Source organism: Rhagoletis pomonella, unplaced genomic scaffold, assembly GCF_013731165.1.
Source record: "Rhagoletis pomonella isolate Grant_MI unplaced genomic scaffold, Rhpom_1.0 Rhpom_scaffold_00002, whole genome shotgun sequence".
NCBI classification, from domain to species: Eukaryota; Metazoa; Arthropoda; class Insecta; order Diptera; family Tephritidae; genus Rhagoletis; species Rhagoletis pomonella.
This window is the reverse complement of record NW_023458556.1, coordinates 2,531,434-2,545,898: the sequence shown is the minus strand read 5'-3', so window position 1 is coordinate 2,545,898 and position 14,465 is coordinate 2,531,434. Positions and strand designations below refer to the sequence as shown.

At 36.8% G+C, this 14,465-nt stretch overlaps 1 protein-coding gene across 6 annotated transcripts in view; it reads right to left on the bottom strand.

Annotated features, from left to right (window-relative positions):
• The window catches only part of LOC118732508 (endoplasmic reticulum membrane-associated RNA degradation protein), a 42,612-nt gene that overhangs the window by 27,467 nt on the left and 680 nt on the right, over positions 1–14,465 (bottom strand). For 2 of the 6 annotated variants that reach the window (XM_036461640.1, XM_036461651.1), the window contains one exon: positions 13,254–14,422. In XM_036461640.1, the coding sequence (XP_036317533.1) occupies positions 13,254–14,422 (1,169 nt within the window). Of the gene's footprint in view, positions 1–4,445; positions 5,242–5,319; positions 6,080–11,798; positions 12,431–12,504; positions 12,666–13,253; positions 14,423–14,465 lie in introns of those variants that run through there. The other 4 variants (XM_036461673.1, XM_036461646.1, XM_036461657.1 and 1 more) reach the window with 4 other exon arrangements.

Below are 14,465 nucleotides of genomic sequence, written 5' to 3'. Positions count from 1 at the left end.
GCTTTGGTCTATCCTCTGAAAGTAATTTTCAATAAATCTTTATCGTCGGAGAATTTCATTGACCCATGGAAGCTCACTTCCATAACCCCCAACTTTAAGAAGGGCAATAAAAATGACGTTAGAAATTATAGGCCCATTTCTTAGCTCTCGACTATCTCAAAAATTTTTGTACACGCAGTAAATGCAAAGGTTAAATCTTTAATTGCCCAAGTCAGCATGGATTTGTCGCCAATAGATCTACAGTATCGAATCTATGTAGCTATTTTCAGTGAATACTCCATTGAGTCTTTCTCGACTGTAAACACAGCCTGTAAAGGCTTTCGATAAAGTCTCTCACAGAGTCTTAATTAGAAAACTTGCTTGTCTTAGCTTTCACTCTGTTTTTCTGCAATGGATAAACTCTTACTTGTGCAATACACGTTGTGTTGTTACATTTGATGGTATTTCATCTACCCCCTGTTTGCCTCCTCAGGGACCACTCCAATTTTCACTATTTATTAATTATATCACAAGTTGATTTTCGTATGCTAAATTTTTGCTTTATGCTGATGATTTAAAGATTTTTTCAGGTAATAAGTCCCCAGAAGATGCTATTAAGCTTCCAACTGATATATACAGGCTTTACTTGTGGTGCCAGAAATCACGTCTCTCACTGAACCTGTCTAAGTGCTTTAAAATGACTTACTCGAATATATCCAACATTATACCTGCTCAGTACAATATATCCACTTGTGACCTTCATAATAAATTCTCTTTTAATAACCACATACATTATAGCAATTCCAAATCTTTCTCCATGCTAGGTTTCGTAAGATGGAAAGCCTCTAAATTCTCTACACCATCAAGTTACTCTATCTATCATTTGTTAGGTCTCACTTAGAATTTATTTGGAGACCAAGTGGCCAGCAAGCTATCAATAGAATAGAATGTGTACAAAAAATGTTTCTTAACTTTGCACTTCGATCTCTGATCTTTATGGATCCCATACCATCCTATTCTGCTCGTCTCATGCTTATAAGTCTCAAGTCCTTAGAAATTCGTAGGTCCATACTGTGCCTGTCCTTTATCTACTCATAATATCATAACTGAAGTCATTGATTGTCCTTACTTGCTGGAAAGAGTTCGATCTAGTGCTTCCCAGCGATCTCTTCTGAACTTCTACCCTTTTTATGGGTACCCTTTTTATGACCCCAATACTCGCGCTTTACGTGAATTGAATTTCAAGGATTGCTTTTTTGAATCTTTTGAATTCTTTGTTATATTAATATTCTGTACCAAGTTACTTTTGTATTTTATATGAGGAGCAATTTGAATGATGTAATAAGCGAGTATTTGCAGAGCAAGTGAAAAATCTGCAAAACCGGGACTAAGACCCCCAATTTTACGTCATTTATCATTTTTGATTCGGTCCATTGCACAGTGACGAGTGGAGTCAACGCCATTAAAGCCCTGCACAGATTAGTTGGGAAATTGGTTGTTGTCGTCTAGCTCAACTGACGGTTGGCCCAGAAAACGGCTTTTTGATTCCATAGATCTATATGTTGAGCTCGTTTATCTTAGTGCCATAAAAACTTAAAATTGACTCGCGCGCTTATCAATATTTATAGCTACAACTTTGATTTAATTGATTTGAATGTTTCAAGGCGAAGGCAAAAACCGTTATAAAACAAGGAAGGGATTGCTGCTTCGTTTGAAGTTACAATCCAGTGCAGCTGTTGTACAGAAGAAGTCCCCAAGCTGCAAAAAAAAAAACATACCACCATAAACGGGAGATCGCCTCGAATCTTACAACAAAGCGAACTTCTGAGGCAACGGGAGTTGTTTTCATTTCTCTTGCCAAACAACTTACCAAGAAACTCTCAAACGAAACTTTGCAAATAAGGGCCAAGAAAACACTACAAACATTTGTTGGTGAACATCTCAGCCATCCAGCAGTTGAAAGCTGTTGCATGCAACAGTACAGTAATTTTAATTAAGAATTCCACAGATTCTTTGAATGCCAACTCACCAAAGGCAGCACAACAAAGTCAACTGTCAGCACTCGCACCATGGCCGGCTGTATAGACTTGCAACCACAGCCGGTATTGGCTAAAGCCAACGTCAACTTTGCGCAAATTGACAAACAAAGCTAACGTCAACCCCTGTACTTCGCCAACCGCACCTCAGACCAGTGATGGAAAAGTAGGCACAATAGTGCCACTTTTGGCACTTTCATTCGCAGAGGCACATTTAGCACAGTTCATCCTCTTTTGGCACAAGCATAAAATATAGAAATTACGCATTAAATGCCAATATATAACAAAAAATCACATATCACATTATAGGTTAAAAAGTTACAAAATGGAAAATTAAAAGCACTAAAAAATAAGGGCCGTGAGAAATATTTAGGAACCGCTGAATTCTATTGTAAATACGCAGTACGAAAATTAAGTATTTGCAACAAAAAGCTTTTAATTCAGAACTTTTAGAAAGATTCTAAGGTTGCAGTGTTATAGTGCACTAAACAGAAGTGCAAGTTTCTGCAATATCCCGATGATTTTTGATATTATTTTTTTGACGTTGTCGTATATTTTCATCCGTTTTCGAACACACTTTATATGAATAAAAAATCATAAAATCGAAAATTTGGAATTTCCCTAAACATTCTGAATTCAAAGTTTGTTTTTGAGAAATCCTGCTGATTTGTGTATACATATATCGATATCTGAGTGGAAGATCGACCTATCTCGGCAGCCAGTTCCAAAAAGCCCTATCTCAAAAAACTTTTCAAGAACGCCCTATTTCAGAATTCCTTTCAAAAACGCCCTATCTCAGCTGCCGATTCAAAAATGCCCTATATCAGCATATTTTCAATACATTTTGAAGTGAGATAGGGCGTTTTTGAACCATTCAGCCATCGATATATTGTGTTTATTAAATTATGAATCTAAATTGATGAATAGCAATCAACGATGTTAGTGTTTTCTTAAAATATTAATTTCACTTCAATTTGTAATATTTTATTCTGCATTAGTTTTCGGTTATCAAATATTTACTGCTGTGAAAAAATATTTGATTTCACACAGCAGATTGGCAACACTGGGCCGTATGAATAAAAATAAGCAATTGCTTTTTCTTAAAATTTCAGATCTTTTACTCAATTTATTCAAACAAAATTGAAGTAAAAGGTATGAAATTTTAAGAAAAAGCAAATGCTTAGTTTTTATTCATACGGCCCACTGTCTCACCGTAGTAAAATAATTATTCAACAGCTGTCCCCAAAGAACTTAGTTACCGATTCACACACGCCCTTTCTGTAATAATTAATAATTATTATAATAATTCAGTGTATTTTAAAAATATTATTTTTTTAAATATATTGTTCTTAAAACGCCTTCAAAGAAATTTAATATCGTGGCACTTTCGTCCTCTTTTCGGCACTATTTTTGAATACCATTAGGCACATTTTGAAATTTAGAAATTCCATCCCTGTCGCAGACGGCAAGGTACCGACTTTAACTGTGGAACGGTTTGTTGGCGAGTTTGCACAGCCCAACGGCGCTATTTACGCGAGCTCTTTTGTCTTTCGGTAAAATATTTCAAAATGTATGTACGAGCATGCACAAGAGCATCTATTTAATGAATTTAAAATGGTTCACGTCCGCTTCACTTCCCTTGACCCACACAGCGGCCGGTGCTACAAGCCACAAGTTAAAATAAGTATTTTTATTTCGAAATTCCATTGAGTGGTTGCCACACACGAGCTCACTCACACCCACTCACATACCACATATGAAGTATATGTATGTATGTATGTACGTAGATGACATGACTGCTGGTCAGCGCGTCATCGTTTTATTAACGCGAGATTAAACATATTTCCGGTGGGCAGTCGGAAGTGACGCTGCCAGTCGTTGTTCTTGTCGTTGACCAGCTCAAAAGAATGAAATGCAAATCTGTGGCCGGGGCATGCTGCCAAACACCAGAGTGGCAGCGAAAGCATTGGACCGTTTCGTATGTCGCCGGCGATGGTGAAAGGCACTGGCACGTTGCATTCAAATTGACCGGAATATTTATTAAATGTAATTCTTTGTTAATGCCCCTCCCCACGCCGCTTTGGCTGGTAAATAGCTCGTCTGAGTCACTGAAGAGTGACATTGCAGTTTGCTTGCCACACCCACGAAAGTTTACACACCCGTCAGACTAACGAGGATTGCATGTAATTAAATTGTTGGCCCATTGTTGGTGTACCTATGTCCTTTGGGTTGAACAAGGCATGGTGGAATTGAGCCGCAAATTAAAATTTTGCCTACTTTTGATTACTTAACTGTAAAGAATACGGACCGCAAGTCATTTTAATACGTTTGATGCTGCATTTGGACCACTAGGGTTCAATGCCGCTTCATCGGCAGCAGCTTTACAAACTTATTGATTGAGAAATCATAAACTGTGCAATATCACAAACATTCTTTCGTTATGCTCAATTCTCTAAAGCATAAGTTTTATTGAAACATTCACTTTAAATAGCGTAATGAATGCACTATACAAACATATTTAGGTACAGTATTATAAAAACGGGTAAATGCGTACATTTTTATGTAAAAAAAAAACGGAGTATAAGCTTAGATTTGTGTGTTGAAGTACATTTTATTTTCCACCGGAAATTTTTGGTTTTTGTGCCTTCTTTCTCTATGTTCCACACACACACACACACACAGTTACTGTCTGCCACTGGCGCTGGGCTTGCTGGGTTTTGGCGTTGCGCGGTCCTTCTTATCGCGCTTCATGTAGTCGTACGAGTCGGTATTTGCGCCGGTGCCGCTGATGGAGCCTCCACTTCCCGAGCTGGGTTTGTCGTACTTGTACGCGCCGGAGATGGCTTTGTTTGCCTTCAAAAGATCATCGTAGTGGTCGTATCGTGTGGCGTAGTCGTAAGGTGTGCGCACGATTTCCGGCAAATGCGCATAGTAAACTATGCGGCGTTGGTTTCTCGGGTATTCGGGATATTTTGCGGACGTGTAGCCATCAGTAGCAGGATATATTCCGGAGGGATAAGGCGTCTTATCGTAGATTTCATTGTTGTAAAGTGGGCCATAATCTCTGGGCTCCGGTATGTCGTAGCGTCGATCGGGATAATTGTAGTACATCTCGGGGTATTGAGGAATACGAGGGCTGTAACTGTCGTACGGATCGTAATGACGACGATATAAATAGTGGTCTTCATAGTTGTAAGGCTCGTAGCGCGAATACTGTTCGTCAAAGCTGAAGAATAAATAAAAGCGTAATAGAAATATAACAGAATAGAAGGGATTGGTATGTGATGCAAGGATAAAAATTTACCGGTCGTAACGACGTAAGTATGGCGCATAAGAGCGTGAAGGATACATTTCGTAGTTGTATGCCGGTGCGATAGATGGATATTTTACATCATAATGAATTTTGGGATTTGGCGGTTTGGGTACTAGGGTATCTGTCAAGTCCTTAACCCCATCGTTAGAATCTTTTTTAGGCTGTGTTATAAAATTAACGCGCGCTTGTCGTCCTCGGGATACGTAGCTGTTACTTGCATCGGCCATAACGTCCTCGGCCACGGCTGGCGGTCGTGATGCACTCCCATGCGCGGGCGATCCATAAGCATCATTCCAGGCGGATATATGCCGTTGCGAATAGTAGTCATAGTCGGGGTCCATAATCTGTTTTTCTGCGCGTGGCATTGTGGCCTCCATTTCATTCTTTTCCTCCTTATCGTTCACTTTTATGTGTTGGCTGCCAATATTTTGAGTAAATTCTTGAAGACTATTTGCCTGTGAGCCGCCTGGTAGTGTCAAGCCCTTGGCCTGGTCATATTCCAACGTCGAACGTTTGTTTCGAATAGCCTTTTTTAATCCTGAGAGCAGACTTCGCGCCTCATAATAATTTGAGTCTGTAGAGTAGTATTCTGGCGACTCGTCAAATTGGTATCCTTCAAGTATCTCGACATCCTGAGGTATTTGCATCGCACTCGCTTGCAAAACCAAGTTACTTACAAGCGCAAGGCAAACCAGCACCGATTGCTGTGGTCGGTGGGCATACATTTCCGACTTGTCTCTCTTAAACTTTTCTAGATTTGAGCAGACGGAAAAAATGCGTGCGAATAAATTGGAATAAAAGGCGGATTTACTAATTTACTTTATCACTATTATCCTTGGCTATTAAGTCACTTAAATTGTCCTTATTTAATTCTTAAAATTTGTTTACGTTGCATTCTTATTACTTTCGAGCAAAAGAAAATCCGACCGTCCGATCCAGGTTCTAAAACACAACTGTAGTGATCAGTGGAAAATTGCCCAATGGCATCCTAAAAATTATGTTCATACATATGTATGTGTGTGTATTTGTATGCTAGTTTTGAAATACAAATTGTCACAATTATCGTCTGACGATCAGCAAAAACTAAACCCCAACATCTAAACAAACAATAACATCGTTGCAAACATACTCACATGTGTGTGTAGGTACTACCAACAAAAGCAACAGTTAAAACAAAAGTGTAGAAAAAAATTTAATGTTAAAAGCAGCAAACTAGCCCAGGCAACGAACCCGCCACCAACGCCGCAAAATTGGGTTGCACTCCCGGAACAACAACAATACATATTTATAACAGTCATGCGGCATTTCAGCTAAACAGATCCGCTCTTTCTGTTCGAAATCACTCAAGCGCAAGATAAACTTTATATATGTATTCATTAACATATGTACATAAATACATACTTGAGATTTACCCCGCAGTAGTAATATGGTGTCTAACGAAATGATTCATTCCCTAATGCACAATAGACATTTAAAACACAGTAAAAAAAAAACACTGAATAAAACTTGCAAAACTCAGATCAGACCGGAGTGACTCGGGCGTAAATCGACAAACCCTTCTAATGGTTGTTAGTTCTTGGAGTATCACTTTATTTCGCGCTGGCATTGAGTCCTACCCCTGACCGAAACCTGCTTCGGTCCACTCAAACTCCAATTCGTTTTGCCGCAACTCTCGCAACGAATGGATATGCACAATCTGTTCGTAGCATTACATCATCATGACTGTTGTAAAGTTCATAGTACTACCTAGGTGCTTAAGACCATAGGCGCGTAGATTAAATGATATCCTTAACCAAAATCTCTGAAGAGAGGATGATCTTAGTAATGATCGGCACGTCCCGAAAGCTAAAGTTACTCACACAGTGCTGCTTAAAGATATAGAAAAGACATCTCAAACCCATAAATATTTAAAAAAAGGTCCCACGGGCGGCACCTCCTCTTTACTACTGTTTAACTTCTAATATAAATCACAACCTCCTCCTCCACCAGATGACATCGATTTGCAATGATGACTTGTTTTCTCAATGTTCCTTGACACCACCACCACTAAGAGATCAACGGCAACTGTTTTTACCACCTGAACCAAAGAGAAGTGCTGCGCAACATACAAGGCGATTAGCCGGTTGGTTGCAGTTTTTCTGCACCAGCTTGGTCTCCGGTTACCAGTAGCACGCAGTGGATGAGGCTACAGACTTGTCAGAACAACACACTTTGGATAGCCAGTGGATATCTTTTGATGTCCCTAAAAATCACCCACATAGTGAATAGCCTGAATACTTTCCGTTAGACATCACAACTCTTGTTCCGAGAATGCGGTCATTGAGTTCAACCACCACTCTTCGCAGATGAAGAGCTTCAACTGCCGCCAGAGGTCGGCATAACTCAGACACAATTAGAGTCCTGATATTGCAACTGATATGAATCTGGCCCACACAGCCGTCAATATTTGTTAGACTAGCTGATTAAGGGAGAGCTTAGTACACCAACAACAACAACAAATTCAAACAATCTTGCGGTACTCTAAGTAAAAAGGCTGAATCTGATTTACTGTAGGGGACACATATACATATGTATGTACATAAGTGTGTACATATGTATGTCAATGAAAACATGGCTCGATGGCATCAAATTCTATATAGCTCACATAACGTTGACATCTGCATAACAAATGAAGATTCATGCGCAAATGCTTCGCGGTACATTGACGATGTTAGTTTTGAGCGCTTAAAAGCCGCCAGCATTGCAATACAAATGTTCTGCCCATATTTTGCACTGGCATGCGTGACATCGATTAAACGATGGGAAATTTAAATATAGACGCTCCATGCCCGCACACTGCCGTTCCCACTTGAACTCGCACTAACCTTTTATTCGCTGGTAATAAGTTATGGCCAAGGGAAGCGCCTCTGTTAAAAAGTTAGTGATTTATGCATACCTACACCTGCATATACATACATAAATCTCAATCCATATTAAGCAAATACACGCTTTTACAATATATACATAGGTACATACATACATATGTGAACAGCGAAAAGAGTATAACAAGTCCAAAATGGCCATGAATAACATCCGATTAGTTGCTATGGAATACTGGCAATAATAAATAGATGGGTGGTGATTATAGTCAATGTCTAACACACTTCAGACACCTTCGCATCTGGACTAATTACTATCAAGCTCTCTATATCCATTTTTTTATTCCAATTGATTTACATTTATAATTGGGTGTTTTTTTTTTTTAATTGGCCATGGCTAGAACAGAATAGTTTTGTTTTTCGTGGAGTAAAATGCTGGAAGTCTGATCAAACATAGATTTATTCAGGGCTATCACAGAATCCATCGTAGCTTCGATTTTCGTGAAATCTACGAAAGTGCTATCACAGAATCCGAATGGCTACGAACGTAAATTCGAAATTCGTAGAGAGCCTTCATTGAATCCGTTCGTAATGAAGATTCGTACAGATACTCTACGACGAGATCATGCTGTCGGAACAAAATTTAAAATCACTCAATCTTAAAAATAGTGGAAGAAAGCAGCATTATTTTTAATATTAAATATTTATTATACTCCAAATTTGTTATAGTTTGATATAATTCCATATATTTGTGTAAACGTAGACGTAAAATACCAATGCTATACATACATACATATGTACATACACGCATTCATCTGCTAGACGCTATTTAATGAATTAATATCTTGCATGAATCGAGGAAATAATAGTTTAGCAACAATTTATTAGGAAATAAACCTAATTACTTTAATATCATAAAAATTTATTTAAAAAAAAATTTGTTTTCTATTTAAAATAATAATAATGGGTTTTCTTTAGAATTGAATGCTCTACAAAAGTGTCCATTGCGGTGTAATCCTAACTCCCACCAGCGAGGTAATACGGGTCACTAAACCCAATTTTTTCATGAAACTCTCACAACAACTTTGTCATTTACATTTTTTCTTTAGCTCTTGTTATTTTCGAGATCGGGGCAAAAAAACCAGAATTTCATAAAAAAAAAATGCGTTCAGTGAGCCATACTACCACGCTGGTGGGAGTTAGGATTACACCGCAATGGACACTTTCGTAGAGCATTCAATTCTGAAGAAAACCCGTTATTGACCAGGATTATACCATAGAATTCCTCTGAGCTGTAGACATTTTAAGAAAAAAACTGAAAGTTTACGTGTATTTTTTATGGAAAAACATGGCCTTGGGCGAGTACCTAATGTTATTATTAAGGGTTAAAATTTTCAAGGCACTTTTTTTAGGTCTTTTCCACAAAATTTCGAGATTGCAGTAAAAAGAACAATAGTCACAAAAAAACCGCCCTAATATACATATATATTATAATATAGAATATTCAGTATTATAAAGAATATGTATTTGTTTTTAAGACTCAGAAAGCGTCATATTTCAAACTAATATGGCTCCTAACTTGGTAGGTAATAAACGGTATGTATCTTACAACTATAAGAGAAAGGTATTATTCGTGAAGTTCCGTAGGAGTGGGTAGAGGATACTGTGCGTTGGGTTGCCCCTTCAACCTGCCGACTGCAAAAAAACGGAGGAGGTTATCAATTCGTCGGGATATTTTTTTTTTTGTGTGTTTGGACCACGTTAACCGATTTCTATAATTCTTCGTTAAGTTCCGTAGGAGTGGGTAGAGGATATTGGGCGTTGGGTTGCCCCTTCAACCTGCCGACTGCAAAAAAAGGAGGAGGTTATGAATTCGTCGGAATATTTTTTTTGTATGTGTTTGGACCACGTTAACCGATTTCTATAATTCTTTTTTTTTAAGAAAAGGTGGTACCTCAGAGGTGGTCCCATATCAATTTGGTTTAGATCCGATTATTAACAGTACTCTTAAACTTTTATATCAAAATTGAAGTGGGCTTTATTTTTTGCTTAAAAATTACTTGGTAGCAATCAAGATTATGCACAATTTTATTTAAATTGCAAACTTTTTAATAAGAATTTCTATGAAAAGTTTTTAAGGTTAAACTAGATTTTTAGCAATTTTTCACGGATTTCCATACAAAGTATGTATGTTGGACAATTTTTTTCTATGGAAGAAAGCAAAAAAAAAATTATTTAAAATCAACAAAATCGGGAACCTAGTCGAGTATGTACATAGATTAAAACAGCATACTCAGAATTTTGAATTGATCATCAAAATCTTGGCTTAATGTTGAAAACCTCATTTTCGGTAGGCTGGAGCTTACACTTGGCCTTGACTTCATATGTATGTATGTATGTACGTGGGCCGAAAATCCTCTTTTTTTAGAACTTCGATTGGTAATAAGGCCATTTCATTGTGACTAGTGGGACATTTTACTCCAGAATGTGATGAATTGTGAATTTTAACTATGTCGTCGGAACTTATACAACAGCGAAAGATATTTTTTAACATAGAACGATAACTAGTGACTAAAACTGCTTTAACAAAAATACCTAACGATTTCTTAGTTTTATTTAACTATCATTGGAATGAGTGCAACTGGTGGGACACTGAAAAGAACTCGTATTTTATCCTTGTGCACTCAATGATGATTTTTAGCCAAAACACTTAATATTCACGAACGATGTATTTGTGTTGTAAAATATCAATTATACGCTTTCGTTTTCAATAAAAATGAGGTTTATATAACCTTCATAGAAATATTAAAAAAAGATATAAAGTTGACCCTGGTGGGTCATCTCCTTGTGACTGGTGAAAAGTAATTATACATGAAATAAAAGTTTCCATAGACAAATATTACAACTTCTTTTTATTTTTTTTATATTTTCCCACAGGGTAATGAAATTTAGTCATTTAAAAAGAGGTTACTACTAAAATAGAGATAATTAGGGCATATTTAAATTTATGTCGTTTTCCTCTTTCCAATGGAATGACCGAATAGCAAAAGTATGGTCCATTATGCTCTAAAAACCATATGTGTGAAAGATGACAATTTTTGGTCGATATCTTAGGCTCGGCTAAGTCCATCAAAGTTCAAGTGCTAAAATATTTTCTTTCTTAGTTTATACTCGCGAAACTAGGGACCAAATATAGGAAAACTGCATTAAAATACTTTGCAGTTTTAAAGTTATGTTTGATTCAAAAGTTATTATAAAAAATAGAGCAATGTAGAATAACAATATAGGTAGATAGACAGATATGGTTATCAAATAAAAGAGAAAATCCTGTAGAATTGAAAACGATTAATAAAATGAATAACTAATAAAAATGTAGTTATAAAATTGTATCCTTCAACATCCTTGAAAATGTGTAATATTTGGTTTTTTTCAAATTTTCCAATACCTTCCCTTTCATTTCGTACCCATATTTTTTTCTACATTGCACTGAATTATTTTAATCTGGGAAATTTCAAAGTCGTTAAATAATCCTGACTTAAGAGTAAAACTTTTAAAACACAGTTTTGCTATATTTGGCCCCCAGTTCGTGAATATAAAAAAATTTAATTGTAATATCATAAAACGCAATCATTTATTGAAGGTTTTGAAGGAAGAACAATTGATTATACGGAATATTTCCCGATTTTTTTATATTTGTAGCAAAATAATATTCTCGTCGGCCAGCATTTCTAGACTTCCGGTTTCACATTTTCGGCGTTTCTCTTTATACTACAAAAAATACGTCTGGCTTCCCTCTTCAACTCTCTATAGCGAACCTACGTAGCTCGAGTTGCGTTGGAGGCGACATAATTTTTCTCTGCAGCTGTGCAACGTTCCTCATCGTAACAGTTGTTATTTCGGGCTTGTTTAAATCCGTGAGCTTCTTCGGCGGCAGTTCATACTGAGCGAGAATTGTGATTCTACTGACGCATCTTGGCTGCAACAAGATGGTGGACCGAGTCAATGTTCCACCCTCGGAGCTTACGTACATCCAAAACACTGTAGGCGTGCCTTCCGTCTATCAGATGAATATTCTTATGATGGAATGAGTGCTACAGACTACTATTTTTCTGGCTCCGGCAAAGTCGATCAGGCCCAGTCCTTTAGCGAAAATTTCGTCGTGGATGCGCTTGAAAGTGCTTGTAGTCTTTGGTCACCTAGTATTTCTCTTCCGACGGTGCGGTTGTACAAATAAACGAAGAAACCTACAATTAAACACATTTTGGAGGTAATGCTAAACTTTCATAATTGATGGATATGGAAAATTTAAAATACTTACGCCTTAAAAGAAGGCCCCGTCAAAAGTGTTGCTTTGGATAATATTCTTCTTTCATGTTACTAAACTGTTCACACAATTGAAGCGCCTTAATCCATTCGTTGCTGCTTTTGTCGGAATATTTAACGAAATTTTCATTCAACTTTAAAGAATGTTTTAAAAACCTATAAAGAAATCGTTATGGGTATTCACGTATGCCTGTTTATCGACATAGTGGATATGTGGTATATTTTTTAGCTTCTGACAATAAAATACCCCCAAAAATAATATGGGGTTTTATATAACATGTTACAATTTATATGGAATTTTTAGATTTATGACGTTTATCTACAGTTTATGACGTTATATGAATACCCCTAATAATCTATAGCTAGATAACCTGATGATCAGTAAGGGGTGAGTTGTAAAATTTTAAATCATTAATATAAAATTACCGGATAATTTTCGAGATACATATCGAGCCCTAACCGCCAAAATAACGTAAGCGACATTTTTTCAAAATTTTCTTTTTGATGCAGAAATGTATCTAGATGCTCTAGGAATATTTCCACATCAAAAAAAAATTTTGAAAAAAATGTCGCTTACGTTATTTTGGCGGTTAGGGCTCGATATGTATATAATGGCCATATTGTCATAATTCTATAATTTAAACAAAATTCACATTTTAGTTATTACAACATTTATATCATCATGGCGTATTACTCTCGGGTAAGTTCTAAGGTATGAAATCATAAAATAAATGTATGCTTTACCTGAGCAACTTTTTTAAAGCGTCCACGCTATTAAAAATTTTATCGTCAGTTTGCAGTTGTGTGTATGCGCGTAAAAGGCAGTTTAAAATTTCGCATAAAACATTACAAATCATGGGCAGTGATGTTATCATTTGTTGCAAAGTGCGCCGCCTTTTTGAATGCAATTCTCGTTGTGCCAAAAGCTCTAATCTGATTTCAATAGAATGTTCGTAATTTATACAAGTGGTCTGAATTAATTTTGAATTTCTCAGCAACAGCAGCATGAATTCAGGTTCCTTTCTGGGTCGATTAAATATTTTGGCTCTAATGGGCGGATTTGATTCGCTTATGTCTTTCAAAATGTCTTCTCCCTTTCCTGCCAAATGTGTTTTTATCAGTTGCACCAGTTGGCCTAATGCATCACACAAAGCTTCCTTGGCTAAACTGTTTAGGTGGAATACACTTTCATATTTTTGAAACGGTGAGTTGAAATTTATTAGGCCCAGAGACATGTACAACAAAATGTCGCACAGTTCTCTATTATCTATAGCGGAAATATTAACTTCACCATGGCTGATTTTGTCGCGCAGACGTGGTCCATGTGGCGCAATAAACAAATCATAAATACAATTCAACAGTTCCTCACTTACTTCGCAACCATTTAGCAGATTATTTTTAATGCCCGTCTGTACGTTTGGTAAATCACATTCAAATATAGAATCCATTGTAATGTAGTATTCATTCAATTTGGCAGTGACATCAAAATCATTTACTTGTGCATATAGCAAGCGCAGCAGCAATTCAATTTGTGGTGTAATCAATATAGCCAATTTCCAATACATTTTTGTGTTGTAATATTGTGACAGTCGATACCAAAACTTTTTGAAGTCCTTATTAAGCCATGCATGATTTTCTATTTGCTGAACGTAGGTAGATTCATCAAACCAATTGATATACAATGGCAGCTGATTTGATACTTTTCTACACAACTTGCTGAATTCTACGACTTTTGGTCGTTCTGTTAAACATATTTTTTTCATTTTAAGCTCGTATCCCAAACTGTGTATCAAAAGTACCAGAATTGAGGTGTAATATTCTGGTATATCTTGAGGCCTTGGGAAACCATGCCATACAATGTTCCGTAGGTTTATGGAATCGGGAGTTCCCATTAGAACTTTTAAAAGGGAGATCTAAAATAAAATATGTAATTTTGTTAAAATTTATTTGATATGG